The sequence below is a fragment of the Trypanosoma cruzi genome, genomic scaffold, assembly GCF_000209065.1.
Source record: "Trypanosoma cruzi strain CL Brener 1047053516921 genomic scaffold, whole genome shotgun sequence".
NCBI lineage: Eukaryota > Euglenozoa > Kinetoplastea > Trypanosomatida > Trypanosomatidae > Trypanosoma > Trypanosoma cruzi.
In genome coordinates, this window is record NW_001849557.1 from 294,009 (window position 1) to 314,443 (window position 20,435).

The 20,435-nt window shown below is 50.3% G+C and overlaps 8 protein-coding genes across 8 annotated transcripts, besides 34 other annotated features; all 8 read right to left on the minus strand.

Moving 5' to 3' along the window:
- Window positions 1-6,843: part of a sequence feature (heterozygous, Esmeraldo-like haplotype) that runs on past the window's edge.
- Tc00.1047053506401.120 (40S ribosomal protein S9, putative) lies at window positions 51-623 on the minus strand (the record flags this gene model as incomplete). Its single annotated transcript, XM_816173.1, has 1 exon — window positions 51-623. One exon carries the CDS (start codon window positions 621-623, stop codon window positions 51-53), a length of 573 nt encoding a protein of 190 aa, XP_821266.1.
- Window positions 694-744: a sequence feature (A-rich).
- Window positions 1,122-1,163: a microsatellite.
- Window positions 1,210-1,268: a sequence feature (CT-rich).
- Window positions 1,310-1,702, minus strand: Tc00.1047053506401.130 (hypothetical protein, conserved; the record flags this gene model as incomplete). Its single annotated transcript, XM_816174.1, has 1 exon — window positions 1,310-1,702. The coding sequence occupies one exon, from the start codon at window positions 1,700-1,702 to the stop codon at window positions 1,310-1,312; it is 393 nt and encodes a 130-aa protein (XP_821267.1).
- Window positions 1,781-1,805: a microsatellite.
- Window positions 1,834-1,860: a microsatellite.
- Window positions 1,903-1,929: a microsatellite.
- Window positions 2,130-2,157: a sequence feature (AT_rich).
- Window positions 2,216-2,243: a microsatellite.
- Window positions 2,366-2,558: a sequence feature (A-rich).
- Window positions 2,654-2,680: a microsatellite.
- On the minus strand, window positions 2,818-7,323 carry Tc00.1047053506401.140 (hypothetical protein, conserved; the record flags this gene model as incomplete). The annotated part of the gene is made up of 1 exon (XM_816175.1): window positions 2,818-7,323. One exon carries the CDS (start codon window positions 7,321-7,323, stop codon window positions 2,818-2,820), a length of 4,506 nt encoding a protein of 1,501 aa, XP_821268.1.
- Window positions 6,844-7,180: a sequence feature (haploid, Esmeraldo-like haplotype).
- Window positions 7,181-7,483: a sequence feature (areas merged during assembly that could not be assigned to a particular haplotype. This can correspond to areas where the two haplotypes were merged or to regions with more than two copies in the genome that were merged during assembly.).
- Window positions 7,408-7,433: a sequence feature (AT_rich).
- Window positions 7,449-7,483: a microsatellite.
- Window positions 7,484-12,210: a sequence feature (heterozygous, Esmeraldo-like haplotype).
- On the minus strand, window positions 7,918-9,000 carry Tc00.1047053506401.150 (hypothetical protein, conserved; the record flags this gene model as incomplete). The annotated part of the gene is made up of 1 exon (XM_816176.1): window positions 7,918-9,000. One exon carries the CDS (start codon window positions 8,998-9,000, stop codon window positions 7,918-7,920), a length of 1,083 nt encoding a protein of 360 aa, XP_821269.1.
- Window positions 9,041-9,072: a microsatellite.
- Window positions 9,093-9,142: a sequence feature (A-rich).
- Window positions 9,387-9,416: a sequence feature (AT_rich).
- Window positions 9,562-9,585: a microsatellite.
- Tc00.1047053506401.160 (hypothetical protein, conserved) lies at window positions 9,596-10,621 on the minus strand (the record flags this gene model as incomplete). The annotated part of the gene is made up of 1 exon (XM_816177.1): window positions 9,596-10,621. One exon carries the CDS (start codon window positions 10,619-10,621, stop codon window positions 9,596-9,598), a length of 1,026 nt encoding a protein of 341 aa, XP_821270.1.
- Window positions 10,754-10,815: a sequence feature (A-rich).
- Window positions 10,880-10,914: a microsatellite.
- Window positions 10,930-11,029: a sequence feature (A-rich).
- Window positions 11,097-11,134: a microsatellite.
- Tc00.1047053506401.170 (vacuolar-type Ca2+-ATPase, putative) lies at window positions 11,435-14,740 on the minus strand (the record flags this gene model as incomplete). Its single annotated transcript, XM_816178.1, has 1 exon — window positions 11,435-14,740. One exon carries the CDS (start codon window positions 14,738-14,740, stop codon window positions 11,435-11,437), a length of 3,306 nt encoding a protein of 1,101 aa, XP_821271.1.
- Window positions 12,211-12,778: a sequence feature (areas merged during assembly that could not be assigned to a particular haplotype. This can correspond to areas where the two haplotypes were merged or to regions with more than two copies in the genome that were merged during assembly.).
- Window positions 12,779-12,831: a sequence feature (heterozygous, non-Esmeraldo-like haplotype).
- Window positions 12,832-13,122: a sequence feature (areas merged during assembly that could not be assigned to a particular haplotype. This can correspond to areas where the two haplotypes were merged or to regions with more than two copies in the genome that were merged during assembly.).
- Window positions 13,123-20,435: part of a sequence feature (heterozygous, Esmeraldo-like haplotype) that runs on past the window's edge.
- Window positions 14,922-15,006: a microsatellite.
- Window positions 15,071-15,117: a microsatellite.
- Window positions 15,151-15,184: a microsatellite.
- Window positions 15,352-15,447: a sequence feature (T-rich).
- Window positions 15,526-15,557: a microsatellite.
- Tc00.1047053506401.180 (hypothetical protein, conserved) lies at window positions 15,631-16,635 on the minus strand (the record flags this gene model as incomplete). The annotated part of the gene is made up of 1 exon (XM_816179.1): window positions 15,631-16,635. The coding sequence occupies one exon, from the start codon at window positions 16,633-16,635 to the stop codon at window positions 15,631-15,633; it is 1,005 nt and encodes a 334-aa protein (XP_821272.1).
- Window positions 17,164-17,183: a microsatellite.
- Window positions 17,873-20,197, minus strand: Tc00.1047053506401.190 (hypothetical protein, conserved; the record flags this gene model as incomplete). Its single annotated transcript, XM_816180.1, has 1 exon — window positions 17,873-20,197. The coding sequence occupies one exon, from the start codon at window positions 20,195-20,197 to the stop codon at window positions 17,873-17,875; it is 2,325 nt and encodes a 774-aa protein (XP_821273.1).

The window sequence follows — 20,435 nt, forward strand, 5'->3', positions numbered from 1 at the left end:
TGTGACTGGTCGCATCAACGGCATATCACCATTTCATTTTCCGCCGCTTCCTATTCGTCGTCGTCGCCGCCGGCCGCACCCTTCTTCGCTGCCTTCCTCTTCACACGCTTCACACGCCCCGGGCGGCCGTTGCCGAACGGTGAGGCGTCAGCGAAGGCAATGTGATGCTCGGAGCTCACGCGGACGATAAATGACGGGATGGTCACAATCTGCTTGGCCACCGCAATGTGGCGCTGCAGAATGAGCACACGTGCGTGGTGGACAGACTTGGCAAGGCCGTGCTTGAATACCACGGTCTGGAGGCGGCGCTCGAGAATGTCGGGGACGGTGAGCGAGAGGACGTAATCGAGTTTGTCCTTCTCCTCCTCGAGGAAGCCGTAGTCGTGGCAGCGGCGCATGATGGCGGAACCCTCCAGCTGCCGGCGCGGATGGTTCTCCGGCAACGTCAACAACAGACGGGCGGTACGACGCATCTTGGAGAGCGTCATGTTCACGCGCCAAATTTCACGCTTGCAGCGAAGGCCGTACTGGCCGCAGAGTTTCATCTCGCGGTCAAGGCGTTCCTTCTCAAACGGGCGGCGTGGCGCCTTCCAGACACGGTTGAAGTTGTTGTAGTTGCGCATAGTGCTGGATGCGAATGATAACCCTCCTCTTTCAAGTGAACATCGCGTAGACGGTTTTAAAAGACAAACCAAAAAGAAAAAAAAAAAGGAAAAAAAGAAAGAACAAATAAAAATAAAAAAATTTTTCTTCTTTTCGTTTCGTTTGGCTTCAACTCCCCCCGCCCCAGTTCCAAAGAAATAAATAATAATAAACAAGATGTGATGGAGCAATGCTGATGGGTGTTCGCCCGCACATAAAATCCGTCGTCGTCGTCTTTGTTGTTGTTGTTGTTTACTTTTCGTTGATGCCGCCCCTCTCACGAAACATTTGAAAAAAAAAAAAAAAAAAGAAGGGGGAAAAAAGGAGACTTGAACTCCTCTAATGCCCTCTGACTGGCGAAAAGCAAGCACCTCCACCCTTCCTTCGCATTCAGACGCGTGTATGCATGACACTGTATGTATTTGTATATATATATATTTGTATGTATTTTTGCAAGCCTGCATCGCCACTTTTAACTCTTTTTTTTTTTTTTTTTGTTTGTTTGTTGTTTTATTTTTCTTCCGCCTAACGTTTCGCCATCTTTTTTTTCTTTTTCTTTCCTTCCACCCTCCTCCTCCTCCTCCTCTCTCTCTCTCTCTTCGTCCTTTTACTCTTCTTCCTCCTCCGCCCCGGTTCTCCTCAAACCGACGCACGGAACGCGGACGTTTTACTTTCGAACAAACTTCATATAAAAGAGAATGATATCCATCACCAGCAACAGAAGCAGCACAAGCGCCTTCACTGCCCATTCCTTGTACACGCCTATGCGGATGTCACGAATGACTCGCCGGGCCCCGCTCAAATCCTCCCGCGTGCCATCCACGCTGGCCAGTGTGCGGCCAATTGTCTCCTTCTGTCGGCCTAACTGCTGCAGCGTCGCGTAGCCCGTCTCGTTTGTCGCCTCACTCATCCGCAACGCCCGTAACAAATTCGCATTCGTGTCGGCAGCCAACTGGCCGCTGCGCATGACGTTCGTGCGATCATCGCTGCCCGCCCCACCGCTCGTGTCATTGCCGGCATGATCGTCCTGCGACACCGCCTCCCACCCCCCTCTCTGCATCGCCAAGCAGACCCCCCGTTCCCTTCAGCTTGGTTGTTCCCTAACAATTTTCCCTCTCCCCCAATAAAAGACTGCAACAAAAGAGAAAAAAAAAAAAAAAAAAGTAGCAAAGAAATACGCACATGTGTGAAAAATAAATAAATAAACAACTAAATAAAGAGACCACACAAATGCACCAACACAAATACGCGGAAGGCATCAAAACAAAAAAAAAAAAAAGAAAAAAACAGCACCGGTAAACAGGTATAATAATGACACAAAAGATACAAAACATGCCTCTTTCTCTCTCTCTCACCGTATACATATATATATACATGCAGGTGCATATTTACAAATAGAAGTCCCTTTTTTTTGGGGGGGAGGGGGGCAAAAGATAAATCCAACGCCACCGAGAAGCGAGACAAACGAGAGCAGCACACATACGGACAATAAATAAAAAAAAAAAAAAAAATTTTGAACATGACAAGAACACAGTCTATTTGCTGCTTGCTTCAAGGCTTTGCTTGCAATAAAAAAAATAAAAATAAAAAGAAAAATAAAATGAAATAAAAAAGAATGAAAAAGCATTCATGCCGCCCATTTTGTGTGGTCCCTCTTGGCATCCAGCGGACATAAAAAAAAAAAAAAAAAAGACATGCATGCATGCATAACATATAAGGCGTCAAAAATAATAAATAAATAAATATAAATAAAAGAAGAAAAATGACTCTTACATTAAAAACCATAAAAAAAGAATTGAAAAAAAAAAAAAAAAAGCACATGGAAAAACCCACCAATGACGGAAGACAACTTAAAAAAAAAAAAAAAAAGAAACATCAAAGAAGTACGACTCCGTAGCAAAAAAAAAAAAAAAAAACAAGAGGGCTTTTTCTTCGTTCCTCATTTGTACATGTCCACACGTGTTTGTTTTGTTTTGTTTTTGTTTTTCTCTTTACTCGTGCCGCGGCCTTATTTTTTTTTCTTTTTTTTTTTTTTTTTCATTTGTTGTTGTTTATATAAACATCCCGTAAAAAATTGTCCCCTCCTCACACATATATGTATACACAGAGGAAAAGGAAAAGGAAACAATTGTTACTGCAGAACAACAAAAAGTATAAATGTATATATGACTTATATTACTTTTGTCTCAGTGATGCACTTGGGTGTTCAATTGGCGCGGACGGTGGTGCAGGTGTCATCATGAGTGAGGCCCGGAGACTTGGAAGCCTGGACTGAGGCCTATTCGAAAGACTCACCTTCCTCACACTAGGAGTCAGCCCTCTTAGTTGCGACTGGGTTATAGCTGGTGTCGTCTTTAACGTCTCACCTTCTGAAGAGGGGTTTGACAAAGCAAATAAAAATTTCTGCGGTACCGACTGCCCGGCCACTGTGCCAACTGTTCGGGCATCGCTATGGTTACTACTCATAGGCACAAGGTCTCTGGGTGCTGTGGAAATATGTTTGGGTTTTGTTTGGATTTTATCAGGTCGTTGCTTTCGCTCTGTCCCCACACCAACAGCAGAACCAGTGGCAGGGGTAAAAGCAGCGGTGGGGGCCACAGTCGTACGGTCCGGGTGGACCCTGGCGGGAATGACGGCTTTGAGCGAGTTGGTGTTAACAGGGCTGCGGGTTTCTCCCTTCTCTTGTGGTACAACCGTCGTGGTCCCAGAATTTGGCTGCGTTCTCTCAGGCATCGACTCTTCTGCCGACAGGACTCCAGTTAAAGGGGATTGTTTCTGTTGACTGCTAGCGGGAGGACAGACAAAACCATTGCCACACTTCGTGAAATGAAGTGGGGAAAATTTGCGGCTCACCGACAGACCCGCCATCAATTTTGTTGGTTTTGGAGAGGACTGCAGCAGCTCTTGAAGCGCCCGCAGCAAATTTGTGCTGCCGTCAAACCGGGAACTAAATGACTTGACTGTCAACTCCCCCAACACCTCTAATTGGGGCCATGATCGAAGATCTTCAAGGAAATTCTCCAACTCAGCATGTCTGCGGTCTGACATGCTGAGCGGATTATAATTTTCACCCACCCGCGACGTTTTAAGGCTATCAGTGTTGCTACGCGTACTGTTCAAATTCCCTCCTGTAGATGTGATGGAAAAAAACGTCACAAACTCATTGATAGTGATGTGCGATAATTCTCCTCCATCATCAATGTCAGTTATGGAATCTTTTGAGAGTCCGTGGAGCATGCAAGATGGAAATGACATCGAAGAATGCATATCTGACCGGGTATTCAAAAAAGCATCCAGAGAGCGCGCCATGGTCAATCGCCTTCCGCCAAGACGTATGGCGCTAAATATGGTTTTAGACTGCTCAGTTGTAAGTGGTTCCCGCATGCGCCGGCCCATGAGTTGTACGGCAACATTCAGTTGATCGAATGTAAGTTTTCCATCTCCGGTACGGTTAAGGTTTCTAAAATTTCTTCGCAGTGCACTCAGTGAGCCATAGTCAAACCCTTCATGCAGACGCAAAAGCGCAGGATAAATCCAAAGCGCATCCATAAAGCTCTCCTCCACAGTACTCATAAACGGTCGATTCGCGGCATGGCTTAAACCCGGACCCGAGTTCCTCTCATGTGTCCCCGTACTTTCCGGCGTACCGGCCGCGACAATTGGCAAAAGACGTGTTTTTTCATACAACGTTCCGTCGGACTCTTTCTCTTGGCCATTTACAACAAAAGCGTCGGCATTATTGCTCGGGGTAGCCATCTCCATGCCTGCATCCGCCTGCCTTTCGCCGCTTCCGTCCACGAGTGATGTCGTGACTGGTGACATGATGGGCGGAGTGGCGGCCCCTTTTCCCTTTGGCGGCTCGTCCCTCCATTTGTCCCCGAACGAGAAAGCAAACTCCGTGTCGAGCGAAATACTCGTTTCCAGCAACACGGCCCCCGCCTCTTCATCCACAAGAGTTGCCTCCACGAGATCAACAAGGTTGCCCAGCACCACGTGCCCGCACTCCTCCTGGTCAAGATACTGAAACAAGGCGTACATGGCATCATCCTCCAGGTTAGCCGCCACACGGGACTCTGAGCGAAGTATAGAGACAAGAAGATTGAAGTCAATCTTCAAAGAGCGCCACGCTTCAATAGGGCATGAAGAACCCTGTGACTGAGTCGCATGCGGCTCGGGGCTCTTCGAGGATGGCAACGACCTGCGCCTTGAAGCGCCGTGAGGAGATGCAAATGGTGTTACACCGCCCCTGCTGTACGCGGAAGTCACAGTCTGGCATTGCCCATGCAACGGAGAGGACGCCGTTGTTGCCTCGAAGACATCGGTGTTGTCCAGACGGCTAAGCAAATCGTCTGGTAAATCCATGTCCCCAAAGACGCGGCGCACACACGCCACCTGAAAAGGCAGTAAGTACTGTGACGAAAAAAGTGCGTCAAACCTCCGCAGGAAAGACATGTACCGCACACATGGCACCCCGTCCAATTCTTGTTGTGCAGCAAAAAACCTGCAGAGATAATACCAGGGAAGGTCAATTTCCAAAACACTCCGCATAACCCCACACCATTCTATCTTGTAGATGATGCCACTTTGACTATAATCAGCCGCAACAAAACCAGATAGTATAGCATACCGCCTCCGGAAGATAATCCCGGCTAATAACATAAGCACATTCAGGCGAGAATTTAATCTCCGCTCCACAGATGTATCACATGCCGCCGTGTTGTCGGCTTCCATATCATCTTTGCCCTTCTCTAAGCCGTTCCTTGTCATCTTTGCACCCTCACACTCTCTTTTTTTATCCGCAATCGCACTCGTTCGCTTTTCATCCGATTCCTCTAGCGGCCTCCCATCCATTGAATTCTCCTCCTTTTCGGTGGTATCACCACTGTCGCCAACAGAAGGTATGATTTCATGCAGAAACTCTTTTGCTGTATACAAGTCTGTATCAAGCTCATCATTTTGTACATACCACGTGTGGAAAACAGGATGCAGAGAACCCTTTGAAAATACAGCTATCGCTCCACGGTTGCCCGCGACGCCGCAGTAATTCGATGCACTAAAAACTGTACAGCACTTGCCATTATGGATGAGCTCAAACCCCGCCTGCACCTCCTCGTGCGAGCGAACCAAAAGCCGAATATTATTCTGTCGGAGAAACTCCTCCGTGAGGGGTGCAAGATACTCCACTCCGCATCCGCGTTTACTTGTGCGCCAGTGCTCGGCCTGGTGTCGCAGACCCAACTTCCGTGAGTGAAACTTTTCCACCGGATCGTTCCAGAGTATATCTACAAAAATCTGCTCATCTTCTGTAATATCCCCTGCTGTGGGGATGTGTCGCATACGACCCAGCGATTCAATGCGCTCAAGCGTCACTGGAACCCGCGGCACTCCACCGTGGACAACAAGAATCATCCCGTCCAGGAGTGTCATCAGCGGCATTGCCTCATAACTGTCAACAATCAGCTCCAGAAGCCGCTTCGCATCCTCCATTCCGTACTTGCCGCACACCTCCGTCTCGAAGCCGTATTCGGCATTGACGCGTGTGTCCTCGTGGTTCCCGCGGTTAATAAAAACAAACGTCGGAAAGGCACAAAGAAGGGCAAAAATATACAAAATGACTCCCATGCCATTCGACCCACGATCCACAAAATCCCCGTTGAAAACTAAATAGCGGCGCGGGTTCGGCAACCCACCGGTGAGCATTATTGCCTCACAAAGGTCTTTCATCTGTCCGTGTAGGTCCCCAATCACCACAGCAGCGCCGTCCTCAGGTATCGTCACGCGCTGCACAAGCGGGCGGGCAGCCAGAATACCGACGGCCATGGATACAATTCGCTTCGCCGCTGCAAACTCCACCACCTCTCCAGATGTGATCGTCTTGGCTAAAGCCTCAAATCTTGAAGCGGAAATGCATCCGATCATAGGTGCCGCATAATTCATGAGACGATGCGACGACGTTGATTTTGGATTATCGCCATGAACAGCAAGTTGCACCTTGGTTGCCTGCTTCTCGCGGTACAACTCCACGGCCCGCCATACAAACTTGAATGAGAGCTCTTGAAAACGCTCTTGAAAAGCGGCGTTGCGCCAGAGGTCCTGAATACAAATCAGACGGTCCCTCAAATTATCCGGGAAGGATAACGGCTGCCTCAAATACAATGGGGCACCCGCAGACGATGGCTCGATGGATGACGAAAGTGGCGGTTTGGCATTTTCTTTCGCGGACACCACATTATCACGCTTGTTGGGGTCACACAATTGTTTCGAAAAGGCTCGCTCGGCATCCGCCTTCAACTTGTACGGGCACATTTCCCGAAGACATGGTACCACCATTTCCCCGCAGAATGTGCAGCTTTCTAATTTACAGTTCCTTTTGTGTTGTCGCATGCGAGACGCCTCCACGCGTAAGTTGCACCGTGCGCACTTCACCCACTTGCCCTCCTCAGAGCAGTTGCTCAGGTGGGCCGCGTACTCTGATACGGGAATCACCATCTCACACCACTTGTTTTCACACGTAACGAGTCCAACGCCATTCTGCGTGTACGCGTTGATGAGCCCGACAAGACACTCAAATGGATCCTCCGGCCGCCTCTTCGCCAAGACGTCAAGCCACTTGTCCATCAGCAGCCGCAGCCGGTAGCGGGCAAGATAACTCTCATGCGAGTCACCACGGAAGGAACCCATGCTTGATACCGCACCTCCACCATAAAGTAAGTGCTAGTGTTAGAAATTTAAAAATAAATAAACAAATGACAGCAAAACGCAACGATTTATTTATTTTTTTTTTTTTTTATCCAAAGGAAAAATAATAATTAATTAATTAATTAATTAATTAATAATTAATAAACACAACGTCAGCCGCAACAATCTTCAAGATTTATTTCATTGTGGCTCTGACAGACTTTAAGAAGACAGCAAGAAAGATAATAATAAAAAAAACAGCCACAAAAAGTGAAAGCGCGGACTCAAAAATAAATCAAAAAACAAATGAAAAAAAAAAAGGAAAAATGCGCAGGCACGTGCTCGCTCCCTCATCTTCTTTCATTGGCGTCTAAACCCCTCCCCCAAAGAGACAATTTGTGCATGTGCAGATACGTCGTCAGGCACGTGTCAGTGTTCTTGGCGACAGTGAGGCAGTGCGTATGGTCAGTCAACAGAGACAATTCCCCAGAAATGTCGTCCATTGCGCTTCTTGTATTCGCCCCTACCACCCACTTGCTCCTTCACCCGCTGCCTTCACGAACAATTTCTTTTGATGGGAGATTAAAGAAAGGTTGTTTAATGACCACCGCAGTGCCCACAACAGGGGCAGAAATTCAGCATTTGATTCTCTCGCGTGGTGGCCGCATCCCACTGCTCCTCCGCGCCCTCCAGGAGGCCCTTCAGCGGGACCAACTCAAAAGACAGGCCGACACCTATCGATGATTCGATGGACTGCAGTAATTGCGTTATATGCGGCTGTTGCTGTTGTGCGTGTTGGTCGCCGGCAAAAATGAGGACATGTTTCCGGGCTACACTCCCCTTTTGTTTATCGTCTGATAAATCATTGTTAATTGGCATCTCCGTTGAAGAACAGAGGCGATCCAAAGTCTCCTGCAACTGCACAGCACCCGCCCCAATGAAAGATACATCCACCCCAGGAGCCGCACCGTCCGCTTCCCCCTGCGTGAAACTCCTTGTAAGCAGCGCGATGTGTTCACCCATGAAGTCCAACCCCTCCTGCACAAGAGGGCTGCATTTCCCTACATTAGACATGTCACATATGTAAGGAAGCCGCACCACGACATGCGAAGCATGATTTAATGCGCCCTGCATAGACGCATAGCCTGCCGTCCATGCCAATTCCACGGCAACCCTCGTCGCTGCGTCTGCCAGTGGCACATCTGATAAATCCAACACCACAATTTGTCCTCCTGTGTACATGTCGTGTCGAGTAACGGGTGCCCCGTCCTCCACAATTTGATGCGTGACAACAACTGCCATATTTGCCCCACTGCGCGCCGTTATTCTTGTAAACCCCGCAGTGTCTTCCACCCCCTCACTCCCAGAAGAAGAAAGAAGAGCCGTTGTGACATGCGGATCAGGGAACAGGCGCAGTTCATCGTAGGCAATGTCGTAAACGTTCCACAACTCCTTCCACACCACATAAAGCAGCTGCCTTCTCAGTTCAACATCTTTCTCTATCCCCGGGGTTTGGATGCCCACATGGAAATGTGGGTAGAGCAGCGGTCTTCCAATGCCACCAAGTAAGTACTCCCCGGAAGGAGGCCGAGTGTTCGTCCTACGAAACCCGCGCAGATACATTAGCGTGGCCTGCGAGTTCTCAGGCGAGGCACCAGTGCCACGGACACGAAGCAACATCTCTGCCCCGAGCTCTCTTTTTTTCCCAGCTACCCAATGCCTCTCTCTCTCTCTCTCTCTCTCTCTCTCTCTTTGCGTATGTGTGTTGCTGCAAATGAAAAGAAATGATAAAAACAAATAAACTAAAAAAAAAAAAAAAGAATACGCCGAGGAATCGACAAAAAGAAAAGAGAAGGCAAAGACACCGCAGTGTAACCCCATCATACATTGTATGTGTGCGCACAATCATTTATTTATATATGACGGCAACGCTCTACGCCGACAAAAAGAAAAAAAAAAAATATTTGAACGCCTGCAAAGATGAAAGAGTAAGTGGGTGTGTGTGGCACCGCACTTCTACTTCTAACTCCTTCAATCTTCCGTCCTCTAATAATTCAACTGAATGGAAAATAAAAAATTTAAAAAAGAAAAATAAAGGAAGAAAGGAAAAAGAGACAGCCCGCTTTCCTCTTTTCCTTAATCCCTTCTATCTTTCTCGTACGGTTTGTTTGCATCTAAATTTAAAAAGTAACCTTCAACAAGAAGTCAACATCACTCAAGGAAAAAAACGGAGGAAACTTCAAAAAAAAAAAAAACAAAAAAAAACAGAATTACTCTACCGATTTGTTGCATCGCCCAGCAGAATTATTTCACGCTTCCTGCTGCCCGCCTTCTTTCCTGAAGCATATGAATACGCCCGGTGTGGCGTCACATGAGTGGAATCAACGCCGCCAAGCACGGTGTCATCACCTGCCACCAATGCCTGCGATACGGCCCTTGAAACTGGTGCGGACTTAAAATTTGTTGCAGGAACGGTGTGGCAAACACTGCTGCTACCCGTGGAGTTCTTATTGATGCTGCCGTTGCCTGGTTGTGTCTTCGTGTCACTGAACGAGTAGCTGTCCGTCGTGGCGCTTGTGTTCTTCAGGCATGACCGCAGCTGGCGGGTCGGGACACTAGTAGATGCATTTGCTGTGATAAATTGTTGTTCCTTGTCGTTGGCATCTGCTGCAGCGGCGACGGCAAATTGAGCGGATTCAAGTGGAGTGCCATGACGGCTGTGTTTTGCGACCTGGAGCTGCGGAGTCTGCGCCTGCATATCTTTCTGGCGCTCATGCCGCACCTGTAGAAGTTGCCGCTCCGCTGCCGCCAATTCTGTATCAAGCGCCGTCACTTCTTCATGGCGTTGTTTCCGTTTCCCTTTAAGGGCACTCTGTAAGGCGTTCAGTTTTGTGCGCAGGCCGTGCTCCTCCTCCGCCCACGCGAGACTCTCCCGCTGCAGGACAGTCTCCACGTCCTCCCGCTCCTGAAGCCGCTGCTCCTCCGCCTGTATCTCCTTCACCGTATCATGCATGGACTCATAGTTGTCCAGCGTCTGAACGTACATCTCCTCCACGCGTGCCTTCTGCTGCACCGTTTTTTGGCATCGCTCCTCCAGCTCCCGCGCCTGTCCCTCGACCTCCTCCAGTCGCTTCAGCATCTCCTGCTTCTCCCGCTGCACAAGCCTGTCGTACCGGGAGATGTCCTGCTTTATCTCCTTTCGACGACCCAAGAGGGCGCTGATGTCCTCCTGAACCACGCTGATCTCCGTCTCCGCCTCCACCACGCGGTCCCGCCACTGCGTCAAGAGCCCCTCCGACATGGCACCGCCTTCTCCGCTCAATTATCGTGTTTACTTCACTCTAACAAAGATCTGCCCCCGTCCCCACTCCTTCACAACCCGCACACGTGCCAATAAGCAACACACTATTATTTTGCCAGCACACGCACAGACAAAAAAAAAAATAATAATAATAATAAGGCCCATGAGAAGAAAAAAAAAAAAAGAGAAAAAAATTCACAAGCAGCAACACGCCCAAAACCCCCATCCAATCAACATGTCAGACACCTCCTCCTCCTTTTATTATTATTATTATTATTATTATCAATAGTATTTCTTGTTCCCGCAGTAAACAAAAAAAAAAAAAAAAACATAAAATCATGAAAATGACAGATACGTACGGGAAGCCAAATGACAATAAACACAAACACACACAAAAAAAAAAAAAAATTTGTTGGCAAAAAAGAACCAACAACAAACATCAATGAACATTCTATGCCTTACTCTTCTCCTGTTGAACAGACAAACAAACAAAAAAAAAAAAAAAAAAACAGAAAGCGAAGAATCACGTGCTGCTTCCGCATTGCTTTTATGACTACGTGTATATATATATATATATACTCAGTGCCCAATAAAACTTCTACGTTGGCCTCATTATTTATAAACATTAAGCACTGAAAAAAAAAAAAAAAGGATGTTAAAGGCGTCCCCTCACCCACCTCCCGCGCGGCATTTCGGTCGGTTGGAGTGGACTGTAAAAACACACGCCTCGCAACAATCTCTGAAATAATAATCAAAAAACGATTGTATCATAGTGCATACTTCGCCACACCCACACCCACACACAAAGTATGCTTACTGCATGGTGGATGCAAGGCGGCAATAAATGTCTTTGGCAACACTTGTGTGCATGTCACGATCAATTCGGGCCCGCCGAAAGGCATTCACGCTCCTCACCGCGATGTGGTGCTCCCGCACCTGCTGCCACATGGCCTGGGCAAGCAGACGCCGCCCCAGCAGCAGGTGGCCACCAGCGCCCTCCCTCGCCGCATGCGCCTCCACATCAGCCGTCAGCTTCATCGCCATGCGCCTCGCCTCGGGCTCCATGTCGTCCATCTCCGCCTCCGGCAACGGTAGCTCCTCCACAGGCACCAAGCGCGCGACCGCACCAAAGACAAGAGTTAGGAACGACAACGCCAGGCAACCAACCCACTGCTCACCGCGCAGCGACACAACCTGCATAAAACTCCCGAGCATCTCCACGGAAAACACCTGGAACGCAAAGCAAAAGCCAACAATGCAAACAAAAATTCTCGAGCGCTTCCACAGCCCCTCGAAGCAATTCATCTCCTCGTACAACTTGCGTGCGTTGAACATATGAAAAATAACGGAAAGAAGAAACACATTAAACACTATAGTCTGCATCTCACCCCCACTCACATCAAACCACGAGCCGCCAAATCGTTCCACCAATAGTGTGCTGACGGTTTGGTAACCAGCGATCGCAAGAATCGTGCACCACATGCGGCGTGACACAAGCGGGGCCTTGCGGGGAATGGGGCCACGGTCCAGGCACGCCTCCGACGGTTCCTCCGTCGCGAGCGCAAGGGCAGCCAGCGTGTCCATTATCAGGTTCACCCACAGCAGCTGCACAGTGCTCAGCGGGGAAGTGTGGGAGGACGACAAGAACGAACCGAGAAACGTCAGTACGACGCTCGAAACATTCACAGTCAGCTGCAGCTGCAAGAACTTGCGAATGTTGTCGTTGACCGTCCGCCCCCACACAACGGCACGCTGCACGGAACGGAAGTTGTCGTCCAGCAGCACAATGTCCGACGACTTCACTGCAATGTCCGTCCCGCTCCGCATCACAAAACCAACATTCGCCAGTCGTAGCGCGGGCGCATCGTTCGTCCCGTCGCCCGTCACGGCCACAACCTCTCCGCGCATCATCAGCATTAGCACCAGGAGCTGCTTGTCCAGCGGCTGCGAGCGTGCCATCACCACCATACGGTCAAGGATGGGCCAGAACTTCTCCATGTTAGCGCTGCTGCCGTACGCGTCGTACACAAGGCTGCGGAATTCCTTCCCGGTCATTGCCACATCGCCACGTAAACGGTTGTAAATGCCGCACTGCCGCGAGATCGCCACCGCCGTGTCCAGGTTATCGCCGGTGCACATTCGCACCGTCACTCCAGCTTGCTGGCACTTCCGCACCGCGTCTGGTACCTCCGGCCGCAGAGGGTCCTGAATGCCCACGAGCGCAAGCCACACCAGCGGCACCGTAGGCTCGCTCGCGGGAAGCGCTTCGCCATCGACACGCCCATAAGCCACACCGATCGTGCGGTTCGCGTCGTTAGCGAGGGAGCGGATCTGCACAACGATCTTTGTCCGCATCGCATCCGTCAGTGGCTCCTCCTCACCCGAAGCGGAAACGTAGCGGTCGCACATTTCCAGCACGCGGTCAGACCCGCCCTTCACGTGCTGCGTCAGCACACCGCCCGGGCCGGCTACAACGACGCTCATGAATTTCCGCTCGCTCGTGAAAGGAAAGATGGCAAAGCCGTGCGTGCGACCCCGCTCGCGCACGCGCTGGTGCGGGCGACTCGTCATGTCAGTGGGATCGCCGTCCTGCAGCAGCACACGGTCCACAAAGTCCAACAGCGCATTGTCCGTCTTGTTCCCCTTATCCGCCCGCCACTGCCAGTAGGGTCGCGCCACAGACTCCCCATCACGGCCGGTGCGACACACCACCTTCTCGCTCGAGCTGTTGAGCGACAGGCCCTCCACCAGCAGATCCCGCGACGCAGCCGGCACATTCCGCAGCACAATCGGCGTCGGAACGTCCCCGGGGTCGCGCACATTGAACCGCTGCAACCCAATGTACCCCTGCACCACACTCATCAGGTTCTGCGTCAGAGTCCCGGTCTTGTCGCTGCAGATCTGCGTCGCGCACCCCATCGTCTCACAAGCACACAGGCGCCGCACCTGGTTGTTGTCCTCCTGCATCTTCTTCTGCGAGTACGCAAGTGCAATCGTCACAGCCAGTGGCAGTCCCTCCGGGACAGCCACAACAACGATCGTGACGCACAGAAGAAAGTGGTCCAGGAACGTCTTCATGTGGAATTCATCGGTGCCACGAATGATGCGAAACACCTCTAGAAGCGACAGCAACGAGAAAAGAAGGACCGCACTTCCCATGCCAAAGCGGCCAATCAGCCCCGCAAGCTCGTCCAGGCGCTCCTGCAGGGGTGTCATCCGTGGCCCACCCTCCTGTCGCGACTCCATCAGCAGTTTACCGCCAAACGAGCTCTCGCCCACAGCACACGCAAGCATGTACGCGTCCTCCGCTGTATTCACAACGGTGCCAGTCAGGAGGATCGGCGCCTGCACACCTTTCTTCTTTGGGTCGTTCTCCCCAGTCACGCTGCTTTCGTCGATCACCACGCTGAGGCCGCGCACGTAAAAGCCGTCCACGGGCACCACGAGACCAGTCGACAGACTCACAATATCCCCCACAACGATCTCCGTCACGTCAATGACCTGCTCACGCCCGTCACGAATCACTGCGATCGGCTGCGCAGAGTTCTCCTCCATCAACTGGCGGAACTTCAGCTCTTTGCGGTAGTCATTTACAGATGACACCGTCGTTACAATAAGCACGGAAACTAAGATCGCAAACCCCTCAATCCACCCCGTCCCCGTGTCCGCCTTGTCCCGGCCGGGCTCTGGAACCGTCAGACCAAGCACCAGCGACACAAATGCAGCGCCAGAGAGGAGAAGAATCATTTGGTCACTCCACGCCGCCTTGTATATCCGCCAGAAAGATAGCTCCTCCTCCTCTGGCAGCTCGTTCCTTCCAAACACGGTACGGCGCCGTTCCACAGTTTCGCTTCTTACACCATTATTAAGGTCCATCTGGAGCTTCGCGGCAATGCCCTCGGCCCTCCCCAACTTCTCGTACAGCGGCATACCCTCGTTGGCACGAGCAAATATATTTTCAAGATCCGTTCGAATGCTCACCCCGACGTCGTCACCGTCTGTAAAGTTTACACGAATTGAGGTTCTCCGGCGGACGGATTCCATCAGACGAGATCGCCGCATCTTAGTTTCCTCCTCCATTTCATCACACGAGCCATAGGAGAAAGATGATCTCCGCATCTTCAATTTTTGCGTGAGAAAAAAAACTAGAGGGGAGGGGAGGAGAAAGAAAAATAATAATATGCGTGTGTGTGTATGATGTCGCTGCCCGTATTTTAGCAGACAACAATACAGATATTTTTACAGCTCTTGCGTATTTGAAAAATACACACTTTTTATTTGGTTTTGCTACTAACCTACGTTTTTATTGTTCTTTTTTCTTTTTTTTTTTTTTTTTCTTTTCTTTTTTTTTTTTCTTTTTTTTTTTTTTTTTTTTTTGCTTTTTTCCCCGGTTTATGCCTCAAGTACAGTACTAAGCGGGGTTGTAATGGTAACAAATTGGCATGAATGAGAAATAAATAAAAAAAGAAAGAAAGAAAGAAAGAAAGAAAGAAAGAGGAAGAGACATGTCGTCTGCCCCAAAAAAAAAAACACACACACACACACACACGCACACACAAACACTCGTATAAACGCATACATGCATGACGTCGTCACACAAAAAGATATAATTAGATGTATATATATATAAGGAGAGAAAGAGTTTATCGCATCAATCTCAAGTAAAAAAAAAAAAAAAGATATTCTCTCTCTCATCTTAGCCTTATTTTAACAATAACAACGTGTCGTCATTTCCTTCTCTCTCCCTCTCTCTCTCCTTTACTATTCTTTTCTTTCTTTTTTTTTTTTTCCAGTCCTTCTCGTTTGTGGTTGTCTCCTGCCTTTTCCACCCCTCCCAGTCTTCCTCCGCATCGCTTTGGAGAGCCCTCCCCTCGCCGTATATTTGTGCCGCCAATGTAGTTTTTTGTTGTTGTTGCTGCTGCTGCTGCTACTACTGAGAGCCTTTTTCTTTCTTTGCGTTTTCTCTTTTCTTTCCCTCTCCATCTCGGTGTGGGAAGAAAGGAGTGAGTTTACAAGTCGCGCAGCAGCGAGGTGTTGAGGAGGACTCCATCACAGAGGGACTCTAAGTGCTGTGTCTGCTCGCGCAGCTGCATTAACTTCAGCAGTGTGTCGATGCGCTGACCCAGCGGGCCGTAACTCTCCTCCTTCTGACTGAAGTAACTCTCGCTGTGAAGCCCACGGGAAAGCTCATCTGCGTTGTGGCGCACAGACTCGATAAGAGCAGCCATGTAGTCGGTCATAACCTCAGAGTGCAGCGTTCTGCAGGTACTTGAAAGCGGTGTAACGTTGAATCCACTGAGACAGAGAAGTTGATACTCGTCCACATCCACCTCCACCTTCACCTCCCGCAGAACACCGCCCTTGCCGACATTACATTCCCGCATCAAGCGGTTCTCCCGCAGGATGTTACGTTTGTCGGTGAGTCTTGTGTAAAATTCCACGTACTCACGCGTGGGGACAAAGGCGCGCAGGTACAGTTTACCCATCAGACTCGTGCGAAATGGATCGTACACAACGAGAACGCTCGGGTTGCCATCCAACGCCAATTGTGCCAGCTGTTGCACTGTTCGTACAGAGTACGGGGCGTTGGTATAGGCACTGCAAATTGCAAAGTAACCTACGTGGTAGCTGTCAAGCTCCTCCTTAAAAAACATCTTCCCCATCCTCTCGTACATCTGTCTCTCCTCCCGCTGCTGCGCCAATAGACGCTTCTCACGTTGTTCAGGCGTCTCGTCCTCCGGAGGTCGGGGGTTGATGACGGGGGGCAGCAAATTCGTTACCTCAATCGTTTCATTGAGCTGCACGCCGCAAAGCCGGCCAAAAAAGGCGTAGTGGCACGTGGCATTCTGTGCATAACTACCAAGACATGTCAATGCAGAAAAGGAGATGCGCATCCTCTGTGCCATGGGCTGCAGTAATGTCCCCATGCGACCCTCCTTATCATGCAAGTGGAACTCCTCGCTGATAACCGTGTCACGGGGTGCTATCTGCACATCCGGGAAGCCGTGAAACATCACAATTCAAAGGTTATAATAAATCCCTTTTCCTTTTTTTTTGTTGTTGTTTTTGTTCCTTTTATTTATTAGTATTATTACTAATTTGCGTTTCTCTTCTTTGCAGCGTGCGTTTTTGGCTTGTTTCCCTCTCGCGTCTTTGCCTTCAGGCGCTTCGCCGCAAGTCCGAGATACGTGAAGTTCTTCTACGGATGGATGTTATTTGGGGGGAGCAGAAAGGTGAAAAGACATGAGGGTGTGGATTGTAGTGGGAGAGACAGGAAGATGCACAGACAGCGGAGTATCAGTGGCAAAAGGATGAAGGGAGGAAGTGGCAGCGCATGAGTGTCAGCAGTAAACACACAACTCACGTCGCATCCCATCCGGCTCCGCCCACACACACACACACACCGGCAAGGCTTTTTATTCTTTCGCCCCGTTGCAGTGGAGGCATACATTTACCGCAGCCTTACCCTCCTCTCATCCTCTGCGTGAGTGTGTTGCTAAACGCCCTCAATCTCACGAATGTTTTCTCTCCCCTCACTGCCTCACACACACACACACACACAGAGAGAGACATTTATGAGATAATTTGCAGAAAAACACAATGAAAATACCCCTTTAAACAGCAATATGCATGTCACGATCAATTCGGGCCCGCCGAAAGGCATTCACGCTCCTCACCGTGATGTGGTGCCCCCGCACCAGCAGCACAATATCCGACGGCTTCACGGCAATGCCCTCAGCCCTCTCCAATTTCTCGTACAGCGGCATACCCTCGTTGGCAGAAGCAAATATTTTTCTGGAGTGTTCACCTGTATAATGGACCAAACCGCTCCTTGGAGCCCGTAACATTAACAACTACCGGCCTGCCAGCGTTCTGCATGTGAACCATCTCTTGGCACTCTTCTTCCATGCGCAAACCCTGGGCAATCGTTATTCCAATCAAGGATGCCCATGAGGGCAATTTTATGTATGGTATTGATGCACCCCCTGCTTAAGATGCGTCTGAAAAAAATTATGTATTCATATATATGTCCTTAAATTCTCAAAGTGTGAAGCATTAATTTTTATTTTTTTCCTCTCGGTGTGGCAGACACAACTACACAAATGGCATAAACAAAAATGAAAAAGTTTTCAAATGAACGCAGTGCGGTGTAACAATAAAAATTACATGTAGAGAGCACCAAAACAGAGTACATCATCAATCACCTCTAATGAATCACTTTCAAGTTCATAATCATCACAATAAGCACTCTCATTTCACCATTATTTTTCGCAAAACCATCGCCTTGAACTCCTCCAACCGAGAAAGGGACTCGGTCATTACCTTCCTTTCCTCCACGAGGCGCAACAATTCAGCCTGCAATGAAGACATAGAGCAGCGCAAAAATTCAACACGTTCGGTAAACTCCAACTGCGCCCGATGCGCCCCTTCCTTCGAAGAAGCCAGTTCCAACGCTAACATTTTTTTTTCCTCGTCACTCCTTTCAATAATTAACTTAACACTTTTCTTCCACTCACCCATACGGGCATCTTTTGAAACACACGCAAGGCAATTCTTGTCACCAATCACAACCACCCTTTCACGCCGAGCTTCCCCCAGCTCCCGCTCCAGCCGCTGCACCTCCTGCGTCAGTGCAGCCACGGCCTCGTCTCTCTCCCGCGCGGCGTCGCGCTGCATGGCCTCCGTGGCACCAACGGCTCGCTCCTGCTCCTGCCGGGCCTCCTCCAGCTCCCGCTCCAGCCGCTGCACCTCCTGCGTCAGTGCAGCCACGGCCTCGTCTCTCTCCCGCGCGGCGTCGCGCTGCATGGCCTCCGTGGCACCAACGGCTCGCTCCTGCTCCTGCCGGGCCTCCTCCAGCTCCCGCTCCAGCCGCTGCACCTCCTGCGTCAGTGCAGCCACGGCCTCGTCTCTCTCCCGCGCGGCGTCGCGCTGCATGGCCTCCGTGGCACCAACGGCTCGCTCCTGCTCCTGCCGGGCCTCCTCCAGCTCCCGCTCCAGCCGCTGCACCTCCTGCGTCAGTGTGGCCACGGCCTCGTCTCTCTCCCGCGCGGCGTCGCGCTGCATGGCCTCCGTGGCACCAACGGCTCGCTCCTGCTCACGCCGAGCTTCCCCCAGCTCCCGCTCCAGCCGCTGCACCTCCTGCGTCAGTGCGGCCACGGCCTCGTCTCTCTCCCGCGCGGCGTCGCGCTGCATGGCCTCCGTGGCACCAACGGCTCGCTCCTGCTCACGCCGGGCCTCCTCCAGCTCCCGCTCCAGCCGCTGCACCTCCTGCGTCAGTGCGGCCACGGCCTCGTCTCTCTCCCGCGCGGCGTCGCGCTGCATGGCCTCCGTGGCACCAACGGCTCGCTCCTGCTCACGCCGGGCCTCCCCCAGCTCCCGCTCCAGCCGCTGCACCTCCTGCGTCAGTGCGGCCACGGCCTCGTCTCTCTCCCGCGCGGCGTCGCGCTGCATGGCCTCCGTGGCACCAACGGCTCGCTCCTGCTCACGCCGGGCCTCCCCCAGCTCCCGCTCCAGCCGCTGCACCTCCTGCGTCAGTGTGGCCATTTGTTTTTGGTACTTTGCTTCTTGAAAAGCCATGTTTTTTTGAAGCTGTTTCACTTCTGTTACAGCAGCTCGGCCAATGCTATTGACTACCTCTGTAGGTGCTTCAAAAGATATCTGACTCTCTGTCGAGGCGGAACGTAGTGCTTGAAGTTCCTCTTGCAGTTCTTGGATTAATTTCTTGTCTTTATGAATCGTTTCTTTCACACGTTCTTTCCATTGTTCAACTCTTTGCTGAACTGCTTGTTCTATCACGTCTTCAGTTAATTCTTCGGATCTGAGAACGCTATCTGGTTTTTGGGGACACTTTACGAGAGATGGTGGCATTTCTACATTTTGTCCTTTATCCGTTAATTCTTCATCCACTGACAATTTTTGTACTTTCTGAATTGATTCCAGTTTCTCTTCAAGCTGGCGGATGCGATCCATGTCTTCCCGCATTTTTGTTTTGACGCGTTCCTGCCATAAGGAGAGCTTCTCCCGCACAGCCCTCTCCAATACATCAGGTGGAATCGTTGCCGGCGTTGCCACGGAAAAAGAAGAGGTGGTGCCAGCATTGGCTTGCTGCTCTAATCGCGATTGCAGCTCAGCAATCATCTCCTGGTCGCGGCATGATGCAATTGTTACCTTCTCCTTCCAGGCATTCACTTTTTCTTGTAAGGCCGTAAGTTCTTCTGTCTTTCCATTCAACTCTGCTTGAAGGGCCCTGATGATTTCCTCGTTGCGGCTTATTTCCGTGGCGTATGCCATGCGCTCCTCCTCCATATTCTGTTGCGGCGCCAATTCACTACGATGCTCGGATGGCACTGGTGGCAGTGATCCTACTGAAGTCAAGCTTGAGTTTAAAACTGCTGCTCCAACTTCCGAAGCTGGTCGACCAGTGAGCTGCTCAACCAGTCCCTCGAGAGTGCTGATACGCGTGCTCTTCTCACGAATACTTCGTGCCTGTTTCTTTGCTATTTCAATAACTTCTTCGCGCGACATGCGCCCCAAGTCCACAATGCGGGTATTCCGTGACTGATGAGAAGATTCCATCGCGGAGCTAAAAACCCAATTAATCGCCGTACGTATGTATGTATGTGTCTTTTTGAACTTGTTTCCCTCCTTCCTTTGGGAAGTTTCTTTCCTCTTATTAAAGTTTCCCTTCAGTGATGGTCATCAAGAAAAAATAAAAAAGAAATTTCTACGCGACTCCTCGTTTATGGTCCAGTATGTATCTTTTTGTGTGTATTTGAAACGGACTGCGGCTATTAGTTTAATAGCCACAAGAGTA